Source organism: Trachurus japonicus, chromosome 2 (assembly GCF_045865225.1).
Source record: "Trachurus japonicus isolate A0001 chromosome 2, Traja_1.0".
NCBI classification, from domain to species: domain Eukaryota; kingdom Metazoa; phylum Chordata; class Actinopteri; order Carangiformes; family Carangidae; genus Trachurus; species Trachurus japonicus.
In genome coordinates, this window is record NC_140908.1 from 13232413 (window position 1) to 13260192 (window position 27780).

The window sequence follows — 27780 nt, forward strand, 5'->3', positions numbered from 1 at the left end:
AATTAGCAGAATGTTTGGGTTGCCAGGTTTTGGAATATCCTCCAAACAGAATTCCTAATGGAGACCAGTGTTGGTGGTGGCAACATGGTATGATTTTTAATTAATTGCCATGTAAAATAAAGGTATTCTGCAGGATCGGTGAAAAAATTACTAAAACAACTTTATTTTACATGGCAATTAATTAAAAATCATAGCGTGTTGCCACCACCAACACTGGTCTCCATTAGGAATTCTGTTTGGAGGATATTCCAAAACCTGGCAACCCAAACATTCTGCTAATTAATGGCTCAAACTAATTAATTAATTATTAATAATAAATCTAAATATAATTTAATTGTTAAATATATATATATATTTATTTATTTATTTATTTTTACAATATTTTTTATTGAAATTTCAAATGCATTTCAAATTCAACATTGAAGTACAAACATTTTCATCCATATCCCCTTGAACAGACAAAAAAATCAAATAAAAAAGCGAATGGATAGTGACATCAGACATCAGACTAATGGAGTAAAATACATAAATACATAAATAATAAGAATAAAATGAGACAAAAATAAATAAATAAAATACAATTAAATTAAATTAAAGGCAGGATCATTTCATAATCTATTATTCAGACAGTGTTATCTGTTTCATTGGTCAGGAATGACATAAATGATTCCCAAATACAAGAACTCCTTCTTCCATATTGCCAGTGATGGTGGTTCTACATTTTTCCAATATAATGCAATCACTCTCCTTGCATGGAGAAGTAATTGTTAAATATATATTAATAGCACAAGTTTTTCCTTCACAAGCTTCTAACTCTTTTATGAATGGAGAGTGGGCAGCTTGTTCATCGATTTCACTTCCATCGATTAGTTTTCCCTGTTGCTCCAGCCTGTGTGTGTGTGTAGTCGAGCTCAGAGCTTCTCCCTGTGATTCCTGTTGACGTGGTGACTGATATCAGAGTTGTCGTGTTGTCTTGGACCGACAGTCCAGATATTAATGAGCTGAACTAACTAAACCAGCGCCGTGTGAAGGGAGAAGTCATGCTGGACTTTGCCATCTTCGCTGTGACGTTTGTCATCATGTTAGTCGGCGCTGTGCTCTACCTCTACCCGGTAACGTAACGTAACGTCGCTGCTGCAACTTTAGCTCCGAGTTAGCTACGTAGCTGTCCGTTATCTACAGTAGACACACTGTTACTCCTGTATCTCCTCTTTACACGTTTTAATGCACTATAGCGTTTATTATTATAGCTGTAAAATCCATTTTTAGTAAAACATCCAGTTCTCGTTTCGCTATTCAGCTGTCACAACAAGCAGGAATCTTCTGCAGGGAAAAACAACTTTTAAGAATCAATAGTGGGCGGCAACGACTGCTGATCCATTTGCCTTAATTACCAGGGCCGTAATTAATAATTCTAGGGGCCCAGCGCCCAGTGGGGCCCATAAAAAACCCCAGTAGTCTAATCTTTGTATGACTGATTTATTCTGCATAAGACCCTGACTAATACTCATAGTACACTGTAAAAACTCAACATCTTTCCAAGAATTTTTGTCTTATTTCTTGTCCAAATGTCTCATTTCTAGTCAAAACTAATCTCTTTCCACTTAAAATAAGACTCATCACCTAAAAAATTAACTTGTTTTTAGATCATTTTCACTTGTTTCAAACAAATTTTCACTTGAAATAAGTAGAAAAATCTGCCAGTGAAAGCAAGTTTTTTGTGCTTGTAATAAGGAAGAAAAACTTGTTCCACTATCAGATTTTTTCTACTTATTCCAAGTGAAAATCTGCTTGAAACGAGTAAAAAGTGTCTAAAAACAAGCTACTTTAAATATGATGTGTCTTATTTTAAGTATAATGAGATTTGTTTTGACTAGAAATTACATTTTGACCAGAAATAAGACAAATATTCTTGCTAAGATACTTGAGTTTTTGCAGTGTAATGCTGCATTAGCATCAAAACAAAGTAGGCTAAATAATAAATGATAATACATACGTAGTCTAAGAAAAAAAAACTGGAAAAGTTAGGGGGAGGGGCCCACTTTAGTATTCTTTAAGGGGGCCCAGAATTCCTAGCAACGGCCCTGTTAATTACTAGTGGGAATATGTGAATATAATAGTATGATATTAATAAAATACATTTGAAAATATTGAAATCAAATCCTGCAAAGTTTTCCAGCTGTGTGTGCTAAGAAGTAGTGCGTGAAAAAGTGTGTTTGCAACTAAAATAAGATTTTAATTGGCATATTTTTCAATGGGGCTGCATATAACTGGATAAAACAGGAATTTTAGGCCACCTTTAGACAACATTTATGCCTCATCTTTGTATAATAGCTTGTATTCTGTGTATTTTACTACTTTTATGTTATGTGTAGCGGGACTACAGATGGAAATTAGCTGGGAGCTAAATCTGGTGCAACCATCTTTTCATTTTTTCCTTTAAATGATTAATGTAATTGCACATTGTCCCTTATTAAACTAATAAACTAAACCTGTCATTGCCTGAAACTTAATGCACATGCAGGACTATGGATTGTATGACATTAAACAACTCATTTGACTAACATACGTATCTGTTCTGTACTGTTTCAGTCATCCAGAAGGGCCTCTGGCATCCCAGGTCTCAACCCCACAGATGAGAAGTAAGTTGATGTGTGAAGGATTTAGTTCAATCTGAAAACTGAAAGTGAGATGATGTGCTGATGAGGATCTCTTCCTCCAACAGGGATGGCAACCTGCAGGACATCATCAACAGAGGCAGCCTGCACGAGTTCCTGGTCAGTCTGCACCAGAACTTCGGCTCTGTGGCGTCGTTCTGGTTCGGCGGTCGGCCCGTGGTCAGTCTGGGCGCCGTGGACCAGCTACGGCAACACATCAACCCCAACCACACCAGTAAGTCTGATAGTATGCACAGGGCCGGCCCTAGGATTTTGGTGGCCCCCTAAACAAGGTTTTTGTTTGTGGCCCTGCACTCTAAGCACAAACACCAAATCACTGGTTAAAACTGAATACAGACGTGTTTATCCCTCTGAGGTTTGAGGCCATTTTCTCCACTTTTACATATTTTCTTAAATGTATCTTTTTAAGATACTTGCAGATGTAACAATACTCAAGTGTTTTATGTCTAAATATTAGAACCTCCGCTGTAAGCACACTGAGGCCAGTTTGTCCTAGAACACTGTAGAAAGAAATAATTTAGGACAAATGCTGGAAATTTGAGGTCTGCTTTTTGAAAAAAAATTCAAATCCCTTGTGAAAACACTCCTTCAGTCATGAGAATGAACTGTTTTGGTGCTTGAAATAGGATATGAATACAGTAATAGATAAGTGTAGAAAACAAGTCTAAAATGACATTTTGTAAGATTGTTTTTTGAGCACAAATGTTGTCATTCTGCCGTTCTATTTTCACCAAATGTCTCAAATGTGAGATAAAAGAAGCTGAATATTGACTTCACATTACATATAAAGCTCATAGCTGCACGTGCAGACCTCAGGATGTTTAAATGACTTGATGAACCCCGGTACCTTTCTGATCATGTGGCCCCCCACCTAACGGCTGTGGCCCTAAACAACCACATAGAGGGTTTATGCCAGGGGCCGGCCCTGTGTGGAGCTATTTCAGCTTCACAAACAGCGAAGACAGATATCTGTGGGAAAATTATAAATAATATTTTAGTTTAATGGTTTTATTATTTTACAGTATGTTCTTTTTTTTAGTGTTTGAAACATCATTTTCACATATTTTGTATGATTGTGTGAGTTTCTGTTGTTGTATTAGCTTGGCTATATTGTAAATGAGGCCGCTACCTCAATATACTTCAGAGTTTAAAATAAATAGATACATATGTTACTCTGATGTCTTGTATCCTTAGGAAGCTATGACTTGAAATACACTACTTTTTTTTTAGATTTACCAGGCACATTAGGTGTATTTGCACAAATATTGCCGATACCAGCCTGAATTTTACTCGGTATCGGATCGGAAAGCAAATTTGTGGTATCGAACATCACTAAAAACCACACTCTTTATTCCCTGCTCCTCTCAGCTGACTCCTTTGAGACGATGCTGAAGTCGTTGCTAGGTTACCAGTCGGGGATGGGAGGCGGCGCCAGCGAGACGGTGATAAGGAAGAAGGTGTACGAGAACGCCATCAACAACACGCTGAAGAACAACTTCCCTCTTGTGCTCAAGGTTTGTACAACACAGGGTCCTTAAAAAGTCTTAAAAGGCATTGAATTCATTAATCTAAAAACAAGGCCTTGACTGGCATTAAAATGTCTTATCAATTTTTCAAACGTCTTTAAAATGTTAACACTTGGTGAGTGGTATTTTATGATTATAATTAGTCTCAAATCTCATAATAATTGGTAACATTCTGACATAGAGAAGTTAGTGGCCGCCGTCAACGCTAAATTTCTTACCGCCACCAGCTCCCAAATCTGTTTTTTTTCCCCTCAATCATTCATGTAGCAGTCACTTTACCTAGGAAAGTGGGTAAAATTGTCCCTAACCCTATTTTTGTTTTTTTTTGCATTTGTGTTTATTGTGAAGTCGGTCTTAAATTTCATTTCAAGTGGCTTTAAAAACGTCTTAAAGGGATAGTTCAACATTTTGGCAAATTGGCCCATTGCCATAATCGCTATAGTCATAGCAGTAGGTTCATTACCTTTAATTGTAGGTGTAAGCTATTTTCAGTACAGTGGAGCGCAGCAGCTGGCTGCTCAGAGCTACGCTATGGAGGCTAAGGGAATTTCTTGGTTTCCCTCATTAAACTCATCAAATTCAACATCCCAAAACTCCACAGCGCTTTTGTAGACAAGTTGTGACCTGCACAACCACCACGCTATGAGATAATGACGGAACGATACGAAACGGAGCCGTTTTCGAGGTAAATACAGGGTAAATACGGAGACTGCTTGCTGAAAAACTGTCCCTGAACGCAACGCGCATCAGCGGTTTTGTATGAATTTACCTCGAAAACGGCTCCGTTTCGTATCGTCCCGTCATTATCTCATAGCGTGGTGGTTGTGCAGCTCACAACTTGTCTACAAAAGCGCTGTGGAGTTTTGGGATTTTGTATTTGATGAGTTTAATGAGGGAAACCAAGAAATTCCCTTAGCCTCCATAGCGTAGCTCTGAGCAGCCAGCTGCTGCGCTCCGCCGTACTGAAAATAGCTTACACCTACAATTAAAGGTAATGAACCTACTGCTATGACTATAGCGATTATGGCAATGGGCCAATTTGCCAAAATGTTGAACTATCCCTTTAAAAAGTCTTAAATTTAAGTTGGCTTAAGCTGTAGGAACACTGCAACAGATGAAGAAGGCAATAATACGTAGGTACCGAACGGAATCGAACTGTGTTTTTCCTCCAGGTGGTGGAAGAGCTGGTGGGGAAGTGGAAGTCGTTCCCGGATGCTCAGCACACCCCGCTGTGTGCCCACCTGCTGGGCCTGGCCATGAAGACCGTCACCCAGCTGGGTCTGGGCCAGCGCTTCGCAGACGACACCGAGGTCATCTGCTTCCGCAAGAACCACGACGCGGTGAGGCGGCTTAATGGGACAGTTCATAGAAAGTTTGTTCTGTTAAAATTCTGTGGAAAGGCTTCATTTGATTAGTTTTTCTTTCTTTCTTTCTTTCTTTCTTTCTTTCTTTCTTTCTTTCTTTCTTTCTTTCTTTCTTTCTTTCTTTCTTTCTTTCTTTCTTTCTTTCTTTCTATCTTTCTATCTTTCTTTCTTTCTTTCTTTCTTTCTTTCTTTCTTTCTGTCTTTCTTTCTTTTTTCTGTCTTTCTTTCTTTCTTTCTTTCTTTGTCTTTCTGTCTTTCTTTCTTCCTTTCTTTCTTTTTTCTTTCTATCTATATTTCTTTCTTTCTGTCTTTCTTTCTTTCTTTCTGTCTTTCTTTCTTTCTTTCTTTCTTTCTTTCTTTCTTCCTTCCTTCCATCCTCTATTCCTTAATTTCTTTCTTCCTTTCTGTCTTTCTTTCTTTCTTCCTTTCTGTCTTTCTTCCTTCCTTCCTTCCTTCCTTCCTTCCTTCCTTCCTTCCTTCCTTCCTTCCTTCCTTCCTTCCTTCCTTCCTTCCTCCCTTCCTTCCTTTCTTTCTTCCTTTCTGTCTTTCCTTTCTGTCTTTCTTCCTTCTTTCTGCCTTCCTTTCTGTCTTCCTTCCTTCCTTCCTCTATTCCTTCCTTTCTTTCTTCCTTTCTGTCTGTCTTCCTTCCTTCCTTCCTTCCTTCCTTCCTTCCTTCCTTCCTCCCTTCCTTCCTTTCTTTCTTCCTTTCTGTCTTTCTTTCTTTCTGTCTGACTTTCTTCCTTTCTGTCTTTCTTCCTTCCTTTCTGTCTTTCTGTCTGTCTTTCTTTCTTTCTTCCTTTCTGTCTTTCTTTCTTTATGTCTTTCTGTCTGTCTGTCTTTCTTTCTTTCTTCCTTTCTGTCTTTCTTTCTTTATGTCTTTCTGTCTATCTGTCTTTCTTTCTTTCTGTCTTTCTTCCTTCCTTCCTCCATTCCTTCATTTCTTTCTTCCTTTCTTTCTTCCTTTCTTTCTTTCTTTCTTTCTTTCTTTCTTTCTTTCTTTCTTTCTTTCTTTCTTTCTTTCTTTCTTCCTTCCTTTCTGTCTCTCTGTCTGTCTGTTTCTCTGGTGTTAGATCTGGTCAGAGATTGGGCGAGGCTACCTGGACGGTTCCCTGGAGAAGAGCTCCAGCAGGAAAGGACATTATGAGAAGGGTGAGAGTCACTGTGCGATGCTGTCTGTTTATCCATTTTCTTTTATTTTACTTTTATTTGCTCTTGCTTTTAACTCTGTTTTCAGTGTTTTGTTTGTTTTTATTCTGTCTTATGCTTCTTTTTTTTAATGTTTTGTCTTTATGTAAAGCACATTGAGTTGCCTTGGTATGAAATGCGCTATATAAATAAAGATGCCTTGCCTTCTGCACCTGCTGCGTGTTGACATGTGTGAGCAGCAGCGAGCCGCCGCCGCGAGCCGCCATCGTCTCTTCGGCTGTGGAAAAGTTTGCCGAGGCTCAGACGTGGTCGATGTGAAATCTGTGAGAACAGACCGGCTGCGCTCCGTGTTATCACCTCGATCGGTCGGTGAACAGCCGCTGGGATATTGATTCTCCTTCGTCCCAGTCCCAGACGCCCTGCACCTCCTGTTCTGCAGCTAATCCTCATCGCTGTGGATGCTGGAGAAACATAATCTCAGTGTGAGAGCTGAAAGAAATGTAACAGGGTTCTTACGGATCCTTAAAAAGTCTTAAAAGGCATTGAATTCATTAATCTAAAAACAAGGCCTTAATTGGCATTAAAATGTCTTAAATCAATTTTTCAAAAGTCTTAAAAATGTTAACACTTGGTAAGTGGTATTTTATGGTTGTAATTAGTCTCAAATCTCAAAATAATTGGTAACATTTCGACATAGAGAAGTTAGTGGCGGCCGTCAACGCTAAATTTCTCACCACCACCAGCTCCCGAGTCAGTGTTTTTTTTTTTCCAGACTTTTTATGCATTTATTTTGAAAGGACAGCTGGAAAGAGACACAATCCAATGTTCATGTAGCAGTCACTTTACCTTGGATCACATAGGGAAGTGGGTAAAATTGTCCCTAACCCCATGTAATAGATGTGGTGTTTTTTTTTCTTTTTTCGGCATTTGTGTTTATTATGAAGTCGGTCTTAAATTTCATTTCAAGTGGCTTTAAAAATGTCTTTAAAAGTCTTAAATTTAACTTGGTTTAAGCTGTAGGAACCCTGTGTAAGAAGTGTCACATTTTCCTGTTTTCAGCCCTGTCGGAGATGGAGTCGGTGCTGCTGTCGGTGGCCAAGGAGAGGAAAGCTCAGAAGAAGCAGAAGGTTTTTGTCGACACTCTGCTCCAGTCCAGCCTCACGGAGCGACAGGTGAATGAATACTGATGGAGACTCTAACTCCTAAAGCTCATAAATCTTCATTATTCCCACAGACCTGAACGCATCTCCCTGTCTGTCACTGTCTGTTTCAGATCATGGAGGACTGCATGGTGTTCACCCTGGCCGGATGCGTCATCACCGCCAACTGTAAGTGATCAATTCTCTCACCAACCAGTCGATCAATAACTGAAGCTGTTTCCTTTCTCTTCTTTTTCTTAGTATTTTAGCAGGACATTGTCTTTTTTTATAGCTTCGGCTTCTTCCAGCTCCTTTTGAACATAAATAAGTGTTTTTATTTTGTTCTTCCTTTATTCATATAAACTTTAATTCATTCATTCATCTATATTTAAATATATATACATACATACAGGGCCGTTGTATAGGGGAGAAAGGTGATGATAACTCTAGGGGCCCAGCGCCCAGTGGGGCCCATAAAAAACCCCAGTAGTCTAATCTTTGTATGACTGATTTATTCTGCGTAAGACCCTGACTAATACTCATAGTACACTGTAAAAACTCAACATCTTTCCAAGAATATTTGTCTTATTTCTTGTCCAAATGTCTCATTTCTAGTCAAAACTAATCTCTTTCCACTTAAAATAAGACTCATTACCTAAAAAATTAACTTGTTTTTAGATCATTTTCACTTGTTTCAAACAAATTTTCACTTGAAATAAGTAGAAAAATCTGCCAGTGAAAGTAAGTTTTTTGTGCTTGTAATAAGGAAGAAAAACTTGTTCCACTATCGGATTTTTTTCTACTTATTCCAAGTGAAAATCTGCTTGAAAGAAGTAAAAAGTGTCTAAAAACAAGCTACTTTTAATATGATGTGTCTTATTTTAAGTAGAATGAGATTTGTTTTGACTAGAAATTACATTTTGACTAGAAATAAGACAAATATTCTTGTTAAGATACTTGAGTTTTTGCAGTGTAATGCTGCATTAGCATCAAAACAAAGTAGGCTAAATAATAAATGATAATACATACGTAGTCTAAGAAAAAAAAACTGGAAAAGTTAGGGGGAGGGGCCCACTTTAGTATTCTTTAAGGGGGCCCAGAATTCCTAGCAACGGCCCTGCATACATGCAAAGAAAGACAAAACAAGAACAAATATAGACCAAAAAAAATAAACTTTAGACAAAGAAAATGAAAAAAAAAAGATAACTTAAGCTGTTTCCTTTCTTTTTTTTCTTTTTTTTTCTTAGTATTTTAGCAGGACATCGTCTTTTTTTTACAGCTTCGGCTTCTTCCAACTCCTTTTGAACATAAATAAGTGTTAAGTTTTGTTGTTATAGATTTATTTTGCATGGTTGTCTTGTATTTATTGTTGTTTGGTAGTTTCTTTTTATTTTGTTCTTCCTTTATTCATATAAACTTTCCTTCATTCATTCATCAATATTTATATATATATACATACATACAAAGAAAGACAAAACAAGAGCAGATATAGACCAAAGAAAAACTTTAGACAAAGAAAATGAAAGGAAAAAAAAGATAACTGAAGCTGTTTACTTTCTTTTTTTGTTTTTTTTTTCTTAGTATTTTAGCAGGACATCATCTTTTTTTATAGCTTCGGCTTCTTCCAGCTCCTTTTGAACATAAATAAGTGTTAAGTTTTGTTGTTATAGATTTATTTTGTGTGGTTGCCTTGTATTTATTGTTGTTTGGTAGTTTCTTTTTATTTTGTTCTTCCTTTAGTCATATAAACTTTCATTCATTCATTCATCTATATATACGTATATATACATTTCTCTTTTTTTCTTCTTTCTTTCTTAACCCTCCTGTTGTTCTTCTGGGTCAAATTGACCCAATCTGTTCCCTTCCTCCATCCTTCCTTCTTTCCACAATCCTTTTTCCCCTTCCTTCTTTCCTTTCTTCCTTCCTTCCCTTCATCCTTACTTCTTCTTCCTTCCTCGTTTGATCCAATTCTGTTCCCTCCCTCCCTCCATCTTCCTTTCCTTCCTTTTTCCCTTCCTTCTTTCCACAATCCCTTCCTTCCTTCCTTCCTTCCTTCCTCCTTCCTTGAACAAATCTGTTCCCTCCCTCAATCTTTCTTTCCTTCCCTTTTCCCTCCCATCCTTCTTTCCTCCATCCTTACTTCTTCTTCCTTCCTCTTTTGATCCAATTGACCTGATCTGTTTAGTCCCTCCATCTTTATTTCCTTCCTTTTCCCTTCCATCTTTCCACAGTCCTTTTCCCCTTCCTTCCTTCCTTCCCTTCTTCCTTCCTTGAACAAATCTGTTCCCTCCCTCCATCTTTCTTTCCTTTTGTCCTTACTTCTTCCTTCCTTTTTGACCCAACTGACTGAATCTGTTCCCTCTCTCCTTCTCTCTTTCCTTCCTTTTTCCCTTCCTTCTTTCCCTTTGTCCTTCCTTCCTTGACCCTGGAGGACAACAGGAGGGTTAAATATTCAAAAATTTTGGTTTTCTGATTTATTTTTTTACACGTGTATATAAATTTAAAAAACAAAAAAACAAAAGGCGATTGTTCGTCTACTCATACCACTTGTAAAATGAATTGTCCAAATGGTTGCTGAATTAATATTGTAAAAGTGGTTGTGAGGAAAAAAAACTTTAGACAAAGAAAACGAAAAAAAAAAAAGATAACTGAAGCTGTTTTCTGAATTTAAAGCTTCCATGTTGTGGTTTTTTTACAGTGTGCATCTGGGCGCTTCACTTCCTGTCCACCTCAGAGGAAGTCCAGGACAAGCTGTACCAGGAGCTGGAGGACGTTTTGGGTTCAGATCCAGTTTCCCTGGACAAGATCCCTCAGCTCAGGTGAGATCATCATCTCTGGACCTCAGACTAGAAACCTGACGTCTGTTTCTTCTTGCTACATTATTTATTTAAGGAGACAAATACACTATTGGTGCAGATGAACTGTCATAATAAACTCGATCTTGTTCATTTTCTCCCCTTGAAAAGATACTGCCAGCAGGTCCTGAACGAGACGGTGCGGACCGCCAAGCTGACCCCCGTGGCGGCTCGGCTTCAGGAAGTGGAGGGCAAGGTCGATCAGCACGTCATCCCCAAAGAGGTATCGGCTTTCCAGCTCTCTGGTCTGTCTGCAGTCTTTCTCCCCTCAGCTCTTTGTCACATTGTTACAGCCACACAATCAGAGTTTCATTCTTATCAGGGTTTTTGTTTCAGAGAACAGAAACAATAAACAAACCACACAGGGCTCATGGAATTAAAATGCAAATCAGTTTTTATTGAGATTTTAGAGTGTTTGGTTTCAAATTACTGGGATTATAGTTAAAGGGATAGTAGCATTTTTTTAAAGTGGGGTTGTATGATCTCCAAATAGCCCCTAAGTACTTTAATTGCAGTAGAAGACTCTCTGCACTCCTCCCGTTAGCAACGCCAGCCCATAATAGCCCTGCCCAGAGATTTACAACATACAGTGTTGTGAACAGACCCAAAGAAACGGCCTATTTTCACGGCCTAAAAGAGGTTTTACCTGAAAAAAAAATACACAGTTCCATTGTTCACTATAATATAATTTTTTCCAGCCCTTCAAAGTGCAGGAAAAACTCAGTTTTTATTTGGACCGAACCAACTGCTGATCGGCGGGCGCTAACCCTGGGCGGAGGGATACGTGAGTTGGTTAGGTCCAAATAAAAACTGAGTTTTTCCTGCACTTTGAAGGGCTGGAAAAAATTATATTATAGTGAACAATGGAACAATGTATTTTTTTTTTCAGGTAAAACCTCCTTTAGGCCACGAAAATAGGCCGTTTCTTTGGGTCTGTTCACAACAATGTATGTTGTAAATCTCTGGGCAGGGCTATTATGGGCTGGCGTTGCTAACGGGAGGAGTGCAGAGAGTCTTCTACTGCAATTAAAGTACTTAGGGGCTATTTGGAGATCATACAACCCCACTTTTAAAAAAAAATGCTACTATCCCTTTAAAATGCAATCAGTTTTATTGAATTTTTAGAGTGTTTGGTTTCAAATTACTGGGATTATAGTTAAGAAACGAATAAAATATATAGTGTGTTTAGGATTTACCAAATGTTTTTATGAATGAAACAGTTGTGTATATGTGTATATATGTATGTACACTAGACTCAACTGGCCAACATTGAACATGAGAAGACACATGCACTGGTTACAGCTGATATACAAATGCATTTATTTTAATTACCCATCCTATCTACAGCAGTATCTTATACCATATACAACAAGTTATCATATCAGACGTTCATCGCAGCCCTTTTTTTCTGTTCCCAATGTCATTAAATCATTTGGTAGAAGAGCTTTTATGTTTAAAGCACCTGCAGATTGGAACAACCTTCCTGCTAATATCAGATCCAGTTCCTCTCTTGGTATTTTCAAGCATGCTCTGTCTTCTCATCTCATGGTGACCTGTTCCTGTTTTCACTGAAGACGCATTTCTGATTTGTTGATCTGTTACTAATCATTATATACTGTCTTTTTAGTCCCAGTGTTGACCTTTGTGGCCCTACTATGGTTGTTTTGTTTTGTTTTGTCCCAATGTAGTTACAATAACTGTGGTTTGTCCTTGTTTGTACTATTGTTCTTGTCTTTTGGTTTGCTTGTTTTGTTTGTTTATTTGTCTGTTTGTTTTTCTATATTGTTGAGAACATGTTTGTCTGTTGAATCTATGTTTGTCTATATGTTTGGACCCCCTCGAAAACGAGATGATACATCTCAAGGGGTTTTATCCAAATAAACAAATTTCAATATATATATATATATACAGTGGTAAGACAGGCTTTGTTTTCATATTCAGACCCTGGTGATCTACGCTCTGGGAGTCGTCCTGCAGGATGCTGACACCTGGAGCACCCCGTACAGGTGAGCTGCTGCTGCACTTCACATGGAGAAATGTTCAAATAGATTGAAAAAATAAATACAAATTTGGTTTTAAAATATTGATCTGTGCAGTGGTTGATATGGCGATTTACTGTGACGTCTCTCAGGTTCGATCCAGATCGGTTTGAGGAGGAATCGGTGAGGAAGAGCTTCTGTCTGCTCGGCTTCTCCGGGAATCAAACGTGTCCGGAGCTCAGGTGAAGATGGAGACAGAACAGACTTTAGACTTTTCATTGATCCCACATGTGGGAAATTCACTTGCAACAGTAGTATAGAAGAACAGGACAGAAGACTTCACTATGTCCAAAAATATATATTAAACAGATGTTAAACTCAGGGTTCCTACAGTACGCAAGTATGAAAAGTATGGAATTTGATTTTATACATTCCCAGGTCTGGAAAATGGAAACTATAGTATGGAAATATATTTATTTTATTTATCTTATCTTGGTTTGGTCTTATCTGAAGTTATTTAGGTAAATTATTTTGTATGCTCTATTGTCCCTAGCTACAATCTCATGGAAATTATTTGGTTGCATAATGGTATACCCATTCAGAATAATGAAAACAAATGCTAAATTGCATGCTTTTTTATATTATGCATGTGTATTAACTTAAATATCACAAATTATTTGAGTTTTTGGGAAATTAGGGTCTGGAAAAAGTATGGAATTTGGACATTTCAAATGTGTAGGAACCCTGTAAACTCCACACAGGAACGAAAACACCTGGCCTCAGTCCCTGGTATCTACCTGCAAAGATTATTTAAATAGAGAAAGAAAAACTATATTTACATGTTGTTTAAAGCGAGTGTTATCCTAACCACTAGACCAAGACTTTGAGGCTGCTTAGAAGAAGTCAAGACCAAGTAAAAATGTCTGCTGTCCTTTTTTTCTTTTTTCTTTTTGAGGGAATGAAGTAGCCTAACCAATATTTTAATTTTAACGCAACTAAATACTTGCAATGGAATCAGAACAGTAACTTGATTAGGATAGCTACTTTTCAAAGGAATAATCCATAATCAAATACTTTCCCAGAGTAATTTGCCACAAATGGCTTTTCGCTCCTTGTTTTTGACCAATCAAAATATGTTAGAAAAGAAATCTTTGTTCATCTTTAGGCCTAATTTTAAGACTTGGCTACATTTAGTGATTTAGGCTACATAACCTCCTGCTGTAAACCTCAGTGGAAACTCAGACAGTAGGCCTCAGGAAACTTTTAGTTCCTAAAAAAAACCTCCAATTCAAAGCATTAAAAGCTAAACCTTTACTACTACTACTATCAACTACTTTTATTGACTTATTCTCTTTTTTTTGGCTGTGTAGATTTGTTTTTAATAGCTAATGCTGGGTTTTAAAAATGCCCCTCATTTGTCATAACCTTCTTATTGTCCGGCCCAGCTTAAGGTCTCGGTTTTAAAATCTGGCCCCGCTGAATTTGTAATTGAATAGCCCTGCACTAGACCAAGACTTTGAGGGAGCTTAGAAGAAAATGAATAATCCGTTACATTTGGTTGTGTGTGGCAGGTTTGCCTACAGCGTGGCCACCGTCCTGCTCAGCACGCTGGTGCGACAGCTGAAGCTCCACAAGTTGAAAGGACAGGTGATGGAGGTCCGGTCGGAGCTGGTGTCCACGCCCAAGGACGAGACCTGGATCACCGTCAGCAAGAGGAGCTAAGGACCCGTCTTTAAAAACCGCCAACAATCTGTTGAATGTGGACGATCCAGTCTGCTAGAGAAACATCATTTTTGGGATTTTTTTGTAATTTACAATCTGCACCAGCGCTGTTTCTACTCCTCCTGGTGCTACTCCACAGACGGCACAATGTCCACTGGTCTGTCCACGGGTTGAAAGACTGTCAAAAACCTTAAGAACCTTATTAATTCTCTACGACGTGGAGAAGAACAACCGGTGCCACCAACCAAAACTCTTTCTGTAATTCCCACAACAGCTGCCTTGAGTCAAAGTTTCTAATGTCACTGTAAGAACGGATCACATGTTGTTAAGACATCTCATTCCTTTTTGTAAAGATGTCTAACGTATGTCATTAGTGTTTAAATTGAAAGTAACTGGACTTCTTTAGGCTCTTGGAGGCCTTCTTGCCCTTTATCCAAAAACATTTTGGACAGAGGACAGGTGGCTTGGCCGTTTTTGTCCCCTTGGAGCCTCTCCTGATGGTTTAACCTCCTGTTCTCCTTGAGTTTACCTGACTTTAATGAGTCACATGGTAACAGGAGGGGGCAACAACTCTCTGTTGAGTTGCATCTTGGTCTATGTGACCCTAAGGACTTGCATGATGGGTTGTCAAGATCACTCCCAAGATGTTCCTACCGCTTAGGGAATGCCTTGGACTCTGGATGAGAAGCGAATATCAAGAACCAAAAGAAGTGTAGTTACGTTCAGTTTCTGCTTTTGATGACTTGGATGACTGAGAACTTGTATGGACATGTCTGACATTTCAATAAATAATATGAAATTAAGATTTACCTGAGTTTGAGTTGCTTACATTTTGCCGTTATGTTTATAGCTTCATGTGTATCATTGTTTTACCTAAAGAATAGAGTAGTGGCAAGTCCTAATCTTGAATAGATATTTAATTTGACATAATATAAGATGAGTATTATATTTTAAAAGCTGGATTTGCTTAAACAGTGACCTTAACAAAAATAAAAATAAAACCTGAACAAAATATCTATTGATGGATGAATCAACTAATCAATGAAGCTCTAATTTAGATCTTTCCTCTCTACCCCCACTGTGTACGGAAGCATCATTATCTCTAAAGGCAGCTACAGATTGACTTGATTGATTGATTATTATTGAGCAGTTTTGATAGAGGATCAATGGTCTATTAATCAATAGATAATTGTATTGATGTAATGTATCTTAACCTGCTGCTGCTCAGTGACTGAATACAAGGAGGAGCACCCAGGGCCGTTGTATAGGGGAGAAAGGTGATGATAATTCTAGGGGCCCAGCGACCAGTAGGGCCCACAAAAAACCCCAGTAGGTTTTTAAAAAAAAAAAGATAATACCGTATTTCCTCTAATAGTAGCCGGTATCTATTTAATAGCCGGGTCTGTTATAATGGCCGGGGGCGTGGTTTACACGAACAAATAAAGGCCGGCCCCAAATACAGGCCGGGTCAATGGGAAAAAAACAAACAAACAGAAAAAACCTGAATTTCAGTCACTGTGGATGCACTGGTCTCAGGCGGCCAAACACGGATGCAGTAACCCACAAGTGCCAGCAGATGGCAGTAGCTAGATCTGAAGTGCCACATGAACCCACGCTTCAAGGAAACAGTCACTGACAACTCGACCGAAGAGAGCTTTAGCAGCATGGCGTGTCACTACCCGATTTGCGACGCTATACCCGATCTGTGACAAAACTGGTCACTTGTGCTCCAGCGTTTATTAGCCTAATCCTGTCCAGCTGATCGCTGCTGTTGCAGTACCTGCTACAGTAATGTGTAAAAAAATATAATTAATTGTAGGCAGAATGAAAACTGAGCACGGTAACTGTCAAATTTGAGCACCAGCATGAAACAGAGGAAGAAATAATAGCCTCTCTCAAATATAAGCCGGTCTCCAATACAGGCCGGTTCCCCTGGGCAGCTAAAGTAAATAAAGGCCTCGGCCTCTATTAGAGGAAATACGGTATGTACATAGTTTAAGAAAAAAAAGTGGAAAAGTCAGGGGGCAGGGGCCCACTTTAGTATTCTTTCAGGGGGCCCAGAATTCCTAGCAACGGCCCTGGGAGCACCTCAGGAAGCTGATGGAAGATATCCCTAAACTGGTAAATAATGAAAAAATCTGACAGGATTTATGATATTACACCAGATCTCTGGGGTATTTTACTAATCACACAACCTCGAAAGCATTTAACCAGCGGGGGAATCAGCTTTTAATGTGTCTCTACTCTCTGGTCGAAGCATTATTAATTTTTTGGGAACCCCAGCCTGCTCTCCTCACCACCACCAGCTGCTGGGAGAACCCCTGCAGTACCGCACACGGCCAGCGGGGGCAGGGGGTGGCGCCAGAGAGCACACACTCCCCCTTCACTCACACACACACACACACACTCACTACTGCTCCGCTAAAGATGTGAAAATGGCGGAGCTACAAATGCTTCTGGAAGAGGAGATTCCAGCAGGACGAAGCGCGCTACTAGACAGTTTCACCAATTTGGAAAGAGTCGCCGAGTACTGCGAGAGCAACTATGTCCAGGTAAGTTAGGCCGTCAGCACCGCGGAGGGGAAAAACACGGTGTGGTTCGGTTTTTTTTCAGCCGGTTGGGCGGACTGATGCTGGGGCTAGCCGTTGCTAACGCTACCGATGTGGCTAACTTAACTAGCCTCGGCTAACGCAAAAACAACCAACTGTCAAAGCATTTTTTTCATACTATCGACATAAAATCTGTCACTACGTGTGTTTTATTCACGTCAGGGGGTGTTCTTGTTGTTTTTGCGGTATGTTCCCACCGACGTAAACGCTGTGTGTGTGACTTGTGTGTGAACATCCACGGTTGTTGGTGGCTAGGTAACGTTAAGTTAGCTGCTATGCTAGCCAGCTGCTCGGCATCATCACCCCATGGTCTAAAACAGCCCAAACAGGCAAGGCACCGTGAAAATCAATTTTCTCTCTGTGTCTTGCTCTCTGCGGGATCAATCGCCGCACAGCCAGCTGATCACACACCGGCCCCGGAGATGTAGGACGAGATGCCGAGCCAGATTAATCTGGCGATGAGCTTTGGTTGTCACAAGATAAACCTCTGATTTATGATGTTGGACTGTTGATGCTGCAGCCACACATACATGCATTTATTTATTTTAAACCCATTGAAATTCCCCTATCTGCTGTCATTTAGCTGCGATTTCCTATTCCTATCCACGCACTGGGCTTCATGTTGATAAATGACAGCGTTTCTGTGTCTGCATTGAAATGAATAGTTGGGTATTTGTGTAGATGTATAGCTTATATATGTGTGTGTGTGAATGAGGGAGCATCTGATCAGCCCCATTCAGAGCCCTATTATGTGAAATGCTGCAGGTGTGATCTCACTGGTTACCTGAGCTTCCTCCCCTCTATCATCCCTTCTACTATATTCTTCTTGCCAGACTCTGTCTACAGGCCTGGCATGGGTAGGTGAGACATTTCAGTGGCTACAGTGTTAACAAGGAGAGGATTTGACAAGGTGTGATACTGAAATCTGACATCCTTGATGAGCAGGACTGATCAGGTCTGACAGGTTGCCCTGTGAAGGAGGAGGAGGGAGAGGAGGAGGAGGAGGCGGCGGCGGCGGCGGTGGCCTCGGCTCTTGGATGTTGGCAGCTTGGTGTCTGGCAGCCTGCCCCTGTTTTCTTTTCACCCTGCAAGGTTTACCCAGCTGCTGTCAGACGGGTATTACCACTAATAGATTAGTCAGATACAAGTATTCGTCAGGGGGATATGTTAGAGGGACACTCCATCGCTCTGATTCACAGCTTTGCCCTGCCATGCCAGTCTTTATTTGTCATGCAGGGATGGACACTTGTTGGACTTTGACAACACCTCCTCTCCTTAGATTTGTATTTACATGGATGATAATTGCAGTTTTTGTGTCTGTTTAGGTGATAATCAATGCATTCTAAAAGGAGGCATTCATGTCAGTAAATATTGTGCTAGATAAGTGGAATAGTTCATCAGCAGCAGGTCTTATAATCCACCTGCAGATGATTTAGAAATACTTCAACTCTGCCCCGCAGGTATCAGCCACAGCTGCACTCCTGACTTTTTTTGCTGTGTAACCTGTTTGACCTCATACTTGGGAAACGCTGCGCGCTCAACGCCACGTTAATTAAGACGTTCGACAGATTGGATCGCACTTTTGCAATTCCTCAGAAAGTTTTCCTGCTGCATAGTTTGCTTCTCATAAAAGGAAGCAGACACGTCGCCGCCGAGGATGCCGGAGGGGACACCTCTGTTTGTTAACTATACCGCTCTGCTTCTCAAATGTTTTGTCTTCTTTTTTTTAAGTTTCATATTCAAGGATTTATTCCGAAATGCACTCTGTGGTATAAACATCAGAGCTGCAGAAACAAGAGGAAACGGAGAAATCCATGCGGCGCTCTGGATTTGATTTGGGCTCGTTGTCACCGCAGCAATAGAGCTCAAATGCAAAAAAAAAAAATCAAATGAAATCAGTCAATCAATATCCAATCACGACCCACAGGCCGCTGTGTCCTGGAGTTTGTTTACCGTCCGTGTAGTAATCAATCTGCTGCAATGCCGTGCACACTAGAGCCTGCATGCCGGACGGTTGATGGATGGTTTTGTTTTTTAGTTTGCAACTAACTGTTATTTTCCATTATTAATTACTCTGTATAGTTTTTTCCACATTAATAGATTGATGATTAGAATTCCACTCACTTCTCCGAGTAGAAGCCTTCATAGAGCTTGTTAATCTATTATTATCATCAATGAAGTGTAATATTAGACCAGTAAATCATCATATTTAAGAAGACAGAGCCATGAAATGTTTCAGTTGTAGTTTGTTGTGTCACTTATAAAATCAGGGGTGGGGTTCCCCTTGTGTTCAGAGCTCTAGGCTGTGATTAAATTGGCAATAGATTGATCAGTTTGGCTTAAAAATGGTGAAGAATTCCCTCTGTGTTTTTCGGAAAGCCAAAGAAACTCACTTTCCCGTGGTATCGGACGAATAAAAAAGCAAGAGTCGAGACTGGAACAAGCAGTTTTTTGGCGCTTTGCTTTAAAAAAAATTAACGCGACTAATAAATTGATGATCAAAACAGTCGCTTTTACAAAAAATAATAGTCGCAGCCCGGGCCCCTGCATTGTCAGCGAGCAGCAGCGGCGTCTCCCAGCAGAAACATTAGCCGATCCATCTGGCCTTTGATGTGGCTGTTGATGTGCCCACGCTGCGCCCACGGCCCCAGCAGCTGCCTCAGCCTCCCATCACACCACACTGGCTGCTGCTGGATTACCTGCTCCTCTCTTCACGCCCATTAAGATCATTATTTCAGATTTCACTTACATGTTGTTGCTTCTTTTTTATTGAAACCTTGGAGCAGCAGTTTCCTCATCACGCTGTGTGTTTTTCATATTTTGGGTACACATCACCAGTCTTTGCTTTGGGATTGTTCCTTCTGCTCGGTGTTATGAGGATGATATTTTATTATTTTGGTTTTATAAAAAGGAGGAGAAGCGCACGGCGTGATGTTTTCCTACCGTGGCATCTGACGTTGAAATCAGACAGTGAAGACAGTGATTTTAACATCTTTTTACATCTTGTCAATGAAACTTGAGGATCAGAGCTGCAAAGACTAGTCTGTCGATCAATAGTTAGTTTGTCTTTTCGCCCCCAAAAATGTGCATCTCTACGTGCATTGTTTTCTCACTTTTTCTCACAACACATCATATATCATTGCAGTGAGTTTTCAGTATGATATCTTTACATCAAATGTGAATAATGTGAAATACAAAGTGAAAATGTGCATCCTTTCATGCATTTTTATAACTTTTTTTGTAAATACAACATATCATATATAATTTCAATGAGTTTTTAGTGTGATAACTTTTCAGCAAATGTGAAATACAAAGTGAAAATGTGCATCCCTTCATGCATTTTTCTAACTTTCTTTTATACAACATATATCATTTCAATGAGTTTTCAGTGTGATAACTTTTCAGCAAATGTGAATAATGTGAAATACAAAGTGAAAATGTGCATCCCTTCATGCATTTTTCTAACTTATCATATCATATATGTTGTATTTTCAATGAGTTTTCAGTGTGATAACTTTTCAGCTAATGTGAAATACAAAGTGAAAATGTGCATCCCTTCATGCATTTTTCTAACTTTTTTTGTAAATACAACATATCATATATCATTTCAATGAGTTTTCAGTGTGATAACTTTTCAGCAAATGTGAAATACAAAGTGAAAATGTGCATCCCTTCATGCATTTTTCTAACTTAACATATCATATATCATTTCAATGAGTTTTCAGTGTGATAACTTTTCATCAAATGTGAATAATGTGAAATACAAAGTGAAAATGTGCATCCCTTCATGCATTTTTCTAACTTTTTTTTGTAAATACAACATATATATAATTTCAATGAGTTTTCAGTGTGATAACCTTTCATCATATGTGAATAATGTGAAATACAAAGTGAAAATGTGCATCTCTTCATGCATTTTTCTAACTTTTATCATATCATATATATATATGTTGTATTTTCAATGAGTTTTCAGTGTGATAACTTTTCAGCAAATGTGAATAATGTGAAATACAAAGTGAAAATGTGCAGAATATGATGTCAGCATCACTAAATAGGGAAGAATCAGAGACGTCAATCTTCTCTCTTCTCTTCTCCTCCGTCCCATTCAGTCTCCAGACAAGCAGAGGGCGCTGGAGGAGACCAAGAACTACACCACCCAGTCCCTGGCCAGCGTCGCCTACCTGATCAACACACTGGCCAACAATGTCCTGCAGATGCTGGACATCCAGGCTTCACAGCTCCGCCGCATGGAGTCCTCCATCAACCACATCTCACAGGTCGGTGACGGCAACACAGAAATGATCTTTTTCGATGAATAGAGTTGTGCTGTGTTTATCTTTTGAAATGTTTCACTAGAAAAATCCTCAACAGACTTTTATTCACACAGTTTTGGCGGCTTAACTTTAACACTCCTGAGCCGATCTTCAGAACAGAACGGGACCACACTGAGAGCTGTAGTTGTAAAAAAAAAAATTCCTGGCTTTACCAGAGGAGGTGAACATGAAGAGCGCATGTATAATTCAGTGTATCTGCAGGGCAGCCAAATGGGACGTAGTAAAAAGTGTTAAACAAACCTTTTCCAGTGAATTTTGGCTCCTGATTTTTGATTTGTTCTCAGTCGTTTGATGAAAATGTGCGTTTTTTTTAGCAGGATTTGTAATCATCCAGATGCTGCACAGACCTGGAATGTTAATTCTTCCCCCGTCTGTCAGAATAAAAACACAGACAGGCTCTTTTCAGATTTAAGAAAACACAATGATGACATGGAATTAAAGGGATAGTAGCATTTTTTTTAAAGTGGGGTTGTATGATCTACAAATAGCCCCCAAGTACTTTAATTGCAGTTGAAGACTCTCTGCACTCCTCCCGTTAGCAACGCCAGCCCATAGCCGTGCAATTTAAGTATTTAGGGGCTACTATTTGTAGATCATACAACCCCACTTTTAAAAAATGCTACTATCCCTTTAATGAGGAAGTTTTATAATCAGATGGATTTCATTTGGTTTTATTCTTCTGGGACTTTCTTGTCAAACAGAATATAGTTTAGTGGGAAATTATTACTGCTAACGGGAGGAGTGCAGAGAGTCTTCTACTGCAATTAAAGTACTTAGGGGCTATTTGTAGATCATACAACCCCACTTTTAAAAAATGCTACTATCCCTTTAAAGCAGTCGCGTCTTTTTCCTCTCCTCCTCAGACGGTGGACATCCACAAAGAGAAGGTAGCGCGGCGGGAGATCGGCATCCTCACCACCAACAAGAACACATCCCGCACGCACAAGATCATCGCCCCGGCCAATCCCGAGAGGCCCGTGCGCTACATCCGCAAGCCCATCGACTACAGCCTGCTAGACGACATGGGCCACGGCGTGAAGGTGCTTGTTTCCTTCCTTCTCCCCCCCCCCTTCATTTACTCATTAAACTTAATTGCGCGGAAGAGCCGCTGCAGCCAACAGTCCGGCGGAAAGCTCTTAATTAAGTTCTCCCGGCTTTTTAATGATCATACTTGAAGTTAAACAGATGCGTTTGCGCCAGAGTGGATGGGAAAATTACCAGTAAATAGGAAAGACAGTTTATTTTTAGTGGATGAACTGATTTACGGGAGAAGAGATGGCGAAAACAACACTTAATCACACAAAAGTTGCTTTATTTAATACCGAATTCACTCCTTTAATGGCTAATTCTAATTTATGAGATTTGTGTAGCTTTCCAAGGTTCCGACAGGGGGGCGAGTGCTTCATACACTGCAAAAACTCAATATCTTACTAAGTGTATTTGTCTTATTTCTTGTCAAAATGTCTTATTTCTAGTCAAAACTAATCTCTTTCCACTTAAAATAAGACTCATCACATTAAAAGTAGCTTGTTTTTAGACATTTTTTACTCCTTTCAAGCTGATTTTCACTTGAAATAAGTAGAAAAATCTGATAGTGGAGCAAGTTTTTCTTTCTTATTACAAGCACAAAAAAACTTGTTTTCACTGGCAGATTTTTCTACTTATTTCAAGTGAAAATGTGTTTGAAACAAGTGAAAATGATCTAAAAACAAGTTAATTTTTAGGTGATGAGTCTTAGTTTAGGTTAGTTTTGACTAGAATTGAGACATTTTGACAAGAGATGAGACAAATATTCTTGGAAAGATTTTGAGTTTTTGCAGTGTATGAAGGTGTTAGACTAGAGAGTGACTGCTACCAGAGGAGTAATGTGATTTAGTATCTTAATGAGGCCTTAACACTGTCGCGAGTTCAGTCAGGGAGAAGTGTGTCGACGGGAAACGGCGCTGTTTGTGCCGCGGGAGTAATGAGGCCCCGGCAATCTGACACAGAGAGAGAGAGAGGTCCTTTAGAGGTCAAACTGGGTTTCAGTGACAAGTAATGTAAGGAAAAAATCAATGGCTGCCGCTTTTCACCAGTGGGACCGTCACCCCTGCCCCCCGGGGGGCCACAGCTGTAGTTAAACATCCCTGTGTGTCTGTGAACGCCTCACCTGCTGCTGAGAACAGGTTCCTGTGTCTAATGGGGATTTTTTTTATTAAATTAAAAGTGAAAGTGGCTGGTTTTTTTTGTTTTTGGTTTCCCACCGACTTCTGCGAACAAAGCCCGGCTTGTCCCGCGGCGAAACAACCGACGGCCAAGTTGGAAGCTCACAAAGCTCCAAAGAACAAATTCCTCCAGTTCCCAACACAGAGCCATTGTTGCCTGCATCTCAGCAGCTCCATCATGTATCACATGCACCAATAACTGTTGTTTTTCTCTCCTCCTTCGCCCACTAACCCTCTGATTTCTTCTCTTTCTCTCTTTCTGCTCGCCTAATTTCTGTCTTTATAATCATCAACCCTAGTGGTTGCAAAGGTTTAAGGTAAGGCTTTCAGAGTAAGAGCCTCCAACGAGGGAGGTGCTTGTGTGTTTTTCTGAATGAGCTGTGTTTTGTTTTCTGGATTGCTGTGGGAGCAGTCGTTTAACTCATTGAGTGCCGCGCTCCTTTCCAAAGTTTTAGTCAAGTGTACCGGCAAATTAGACCATATTTGACTTTTTATTTTAGAGCCATAGTGTATTCTATATTATTGCCACCAACACATACTGTAGCTCATTTGAAAGGTTTAACTTTATCCTTCAAATGGCCACAAACCGTTTGTTTCTACGTGCCTCCGTTCCTGAGAAAAGTCAAGCTAAACATGGCTGGGTTTCACCAAAATCCCTCCTTTTTTTCTAGAAAAGGAGATAGAGCGTCTTTTATGAAAGGTGCGCTGTTTGTGCCTGTCGCTCTTCAGACACTCGCATTTCTGGATCAAAGGGCTCGTATAAGATAAATATACACAACAATTGTTGTTCTATTCACAAAACCACCATCGGGGGCGGGGGGGGCGCCACTAAACAACAATAACACAGACGCACCGTGCCGTGTCACAGCCTCTCGCCGCGGAACGTGAGGCTCTGCCGGCCACAGCGGCTCGGGAACACCGGTCCCGCCGGTGGTCACGGTCCGTCTGTGGTACGGGTCGGTGGTGCCGGTCTGCTTTGGTCCAGAGACCATCAGATTTTACCGCGGGAGGACTTTGGGGAGGACACGGTGTTGCTCCAGATGAAGACCGGGCGGGACAGTGGGCTGAGAGCTTCCTGGTTCAGCTCCCAGCTGCTGCAGCCTCGCGGGTGAGAGCGGAGCAGCAGCGGAGCAGCTGCTGCATCCACATGCAGAACTCCGTTTGCAGAAGCTGAGTTATGATAAAAACTTCCAGATCATGAGCTGTCATGTGACTTTGATCGTCATCTATTTCAGTTCTCCTCGTCGTAGAGTCCCCAAATTTACATATAATGTGTATTAAAGTGTCTATTTTCATAATTTAAAAAAAAAGCAAAAAACGAAAAATTTCGTTTTTGGCACTCAACGCATGGGAACGAAAAACGAGAAATTACGTGGTTGGCACTCAATGAGTTAATTTATTTATTTTATCTTTTTTCTTTCTTTTTTTATCTTTCTTTTTCAAAATACAAACTATTTAATGTGTATTTCCTGCGCCGAGCCGGTAGATAACCCTCCCTCGTGTCCTCCCGCCACAGGCCAGCGCTCAGAACATGAAGGCCGGAGGAGGAGGCGGACTCCCCCGCACCAACCCCCCCACACAGAAGCCCCCCAGCCCGCCCATGACAGGCAAAGGGACCCTTGGGTATGTAAAGCCGTGCCCAGGCCTTGATGGACGCAGGATGTGTGTGTGTGTGTGTTTGTGGCTCCACACCAGTGCCTTTTTTACACAGTTGCTCCCAAGTTTCATCAGCAACCTTTACCTTTGTGTTTAATTAGTGTCCTTAGGGGGGACAGTGCCAGTTCTCATCACCGTGGTAATCTCTGTTTGGCTTTTTTATCTGCACTGGAGAAACTGAGTTAAAGCTCCTCAAACTAATTTGTTCCATCGTCCTTTTGTCTCTTTAATCAGGAGATTTTTTTTTTTACACTAACGCTTTAACACACTCTTTAAGTACAAGAGCTATTTTTGAACTGATAGCAGACAGTAACTCCAAGGTAATTAATTTGCTTATCATCTCGACATGGTTGTTTTTTTTCTGGCAGAAAGGGTGGGAAAGGTTTTGCAAATTAAAACGCGTTTTTTATCGGGAGAAATTAGCCGTGAAAAGACGAAATTTATTCCCAGAGTGAACTTTTCCTCTCCGTCCTTGAGAGCGAGTCAAAGCTCGGGCTCTTTATTGAAATGTAACGCTCTCATTTTAACGCACGCGGCCGTGAAAGCCGGGAAACGTGAGACAGTGAGGAAGAAGCAGTGTGAAAGTATTGACGGAACTAAAGCGGCATGAAAAGCCGGAGCGTAAAACCCGATCATGCAGTTTGATTTAAGATCTAAAAGCAAGTCTCCTCCGCCGCGGCTGAGCTGGTGTTTGAACAGGAACGCTGCGCAGGTGGCGAGCGCTCAGATCTCCCCCGTCTTCAACCTTTCCCTGGCATTTGTCTAATGCCAGGACACAGGAGGAGGAGGAGCACAAGCCGGCACAAAGGTCACAGTCCCAAAACTCAAGCCGGTCCTGATGGAGAATCATACGGATCAGGGTGGGGAATTCTGTTAATCCGTCAGAAACAAAGTGCTGCTGCTCAGGTTGTTGCTGAATGCTGATGATGATGACTTGTTATGTTTGTTAATATCTTTTCCTGTATTTAATTTGCCATATTTGTATATTTTTTTTAAGTTTTAGGTTGAAAAAATGAAGTTTGAGGATGAATTTCTACACCAATCAGCCACAATAACAAACAGCTATTCAGTATAGATCAGGGATGTCAAACTCAATTTAGTTCAGGGGCCACAAACAGCACAATTTAATCTCAAGTGGGCCGGACCAGTAAAATAATAGCATAATAACCTTTAAATATACTTAAATAATTTAAATTTTCCTCTGTTTTAGTACATTAATAAGATGTTTACAGTTACTGAACTATCCTTTTATAAAACATATTATAAACCACCGGAAATTTCTTGATAAAAATATGTGAAATTTCAAATTTTCACACTTGACAAATTCATCCTGGGGCCAGATTGGACCCTCTGCATGTTTGACACCCCAGGTATAGATAGTTAGTCTGTATTGTTTCAGTAATCCAGTATTATTAAGCCTCTGATCTGAGTATATCTTCTTTAATAATCCAAACAAGTTCATCTCACCTACTTTTCTTTTTTTTATACATTTCTTTTTGAGTCCATATGTAAAGGCTGTAGCAGGGTATCCGCGGGGTCTTGAAAAGTATTAAAAGGTGATAAATCAATTTTGGGAAAATTAAGACCCTTAAAAAGTATTAAAAAGTCTTTTCACGACTTTATAAAGTCTTAAATTTTGAAGGTATTTTTTCTGAATTAGCCGTCCAAGAGTTTGAGTCCTAAAAAACATTGTGAAAGTGTGTGAATTTATTCATTTTATTAAAAAAAAAACAAAGATGAACCGGTACATAAAAAAGAAAAGAAGATTGTTGTTTTGGTTTTTTGAGAGTGGAGCAATGTTTTTTTGTTTTTTTTTTATTATAAACTTTGCCTTTTATTTATTATCCCAGCCTATTTTGAATTATGTTGTATCATAGTGGTCTATAGTCTTTATCACAAACTAGAACTGTTAAGTTAAAAGTGCCACTGATGTAAATGGTTACAGCTTGAAGCGGCGGTGAGGTATTGAAAAAATATTGAGAAGGTCTTGAAAAAGTCTTAAAAAGGTTTTAGAATTAACTTCAAGATTCCTGTATAAACCCTGTGTAGCTTTACGGCAGCTTTTACCAATGAACTCCAAAAGAAAACTTCTCTGATGGTCACAGCAGATAAATAACTAACTCTGACCAATAGCGTGAAGTTATTTCTCCCCACTGTGTCTTAACGTCTCAGTGTGGACAGACTGTACATGTTGTTTTCCCTGTTATGTGGTGGTGTCACTGTGTCTTTGACTGTTGAAGGTGTCTCTTATCCCACAGGCTCTCTGCTAGTGCAGCATCAGTGTGGTGTTCTTGTCTTTCTCTCGGTCTCTTCCTGGACGTCCAGTGCTGTTTGTGGGACAATGTTTGTTTATATGTGTGTGTGTGTGTGTGTGTCCACTGTGTATGTGTGTGTGTGTGTCTGTCCCTTCAAGACGCATGCCGATCAACCACAGCTCCAGCCCTCCCATGATGCACCTCCTGCCGCAGCCTGTGGCTACGGGCCCACATCTTATTGAATTTATCGTTTCTCTTTTTGTTGTTCAACTTCCCCTCAGTTTTTTTTTTAATTTCCTTTTTATTTATTTTG

The 27780-nt window shown here is 39.9% G+C and overlaps 2 protein-coding genes across 18 annotated transcripts in view; both read left to right on the forward strand.

Moving 5' to 3' along the window:
- The first annotated feature begins 925 nt into the window (after positions 1 to 925).
- Positions 926 to 14849, forward strand: cyp20a1 (cytochrome P450, family 20, subfamily A, polypeptide 1). The gene is made up of 13 exons (XM_085801790.1): positions 926 to 1112; positions 2593 to 2642; positions 2726 to 2892; positions 4047 to 4192; positions 5377 to 5544; positions 6639 to 6717; positions 7774 to 7886; positions 7988 to 8042; positions 10552 to 10672; positions 10820 to 10931; positions 12650 to 12714; positions 12840 to 12929; positions 14259 to 14849. Exons 1-13 carry the CDS (start codon positions 1041 to 1043, stop codon positions 14407 to 14409), a joined length of 1389 nt encoding a protein of 462 aa, XP_085657916.1. The 5' UTR covers positions 926 to 1040; the 3' UTR covers positions 14410 to 14849.
- A 1894-nt stretch (positions 14850 to 16743) lies between these two features.
- The window catches only part of abi2b (abl-interactor 2b), a 28025-nt gene continuing 16988 nt past the window's right edge, over positions 16744 to 27780 (forward strand). For 9 of the 17 annotated variants that reach the window (XM_085801828.1, XM_085801866.1, XM_085801836.1 and 6 more), the window contains exons 1-4: positions 16801 to 16961; positions 21128 to 21295; positions 22216 to 22392; positions 25073 to 25179. In XM_085801828.1, coding sequence (XP_085657954.1) covers positions 16845 to 16961; positions 21128 to 21295; positions 22216 to 22392; positions 25073 to 25179 — 569 coding nt within the window. In that variant the 5' untranslated portion in view covers positions 16801 to 16844. Of the gene's footprint in view, positions 16962 to 21127; positions 21296 to 22215; positions 22393 to 23855; positions 23874 to 25072; positions 25180 to 27780 lie in introns of all 17 variants that reach the window. The other 8 variants (XM_085801802.1, XM_085801819.1, XM_085801859.1 and 5 more) reach the window with 2 other exon arrangements.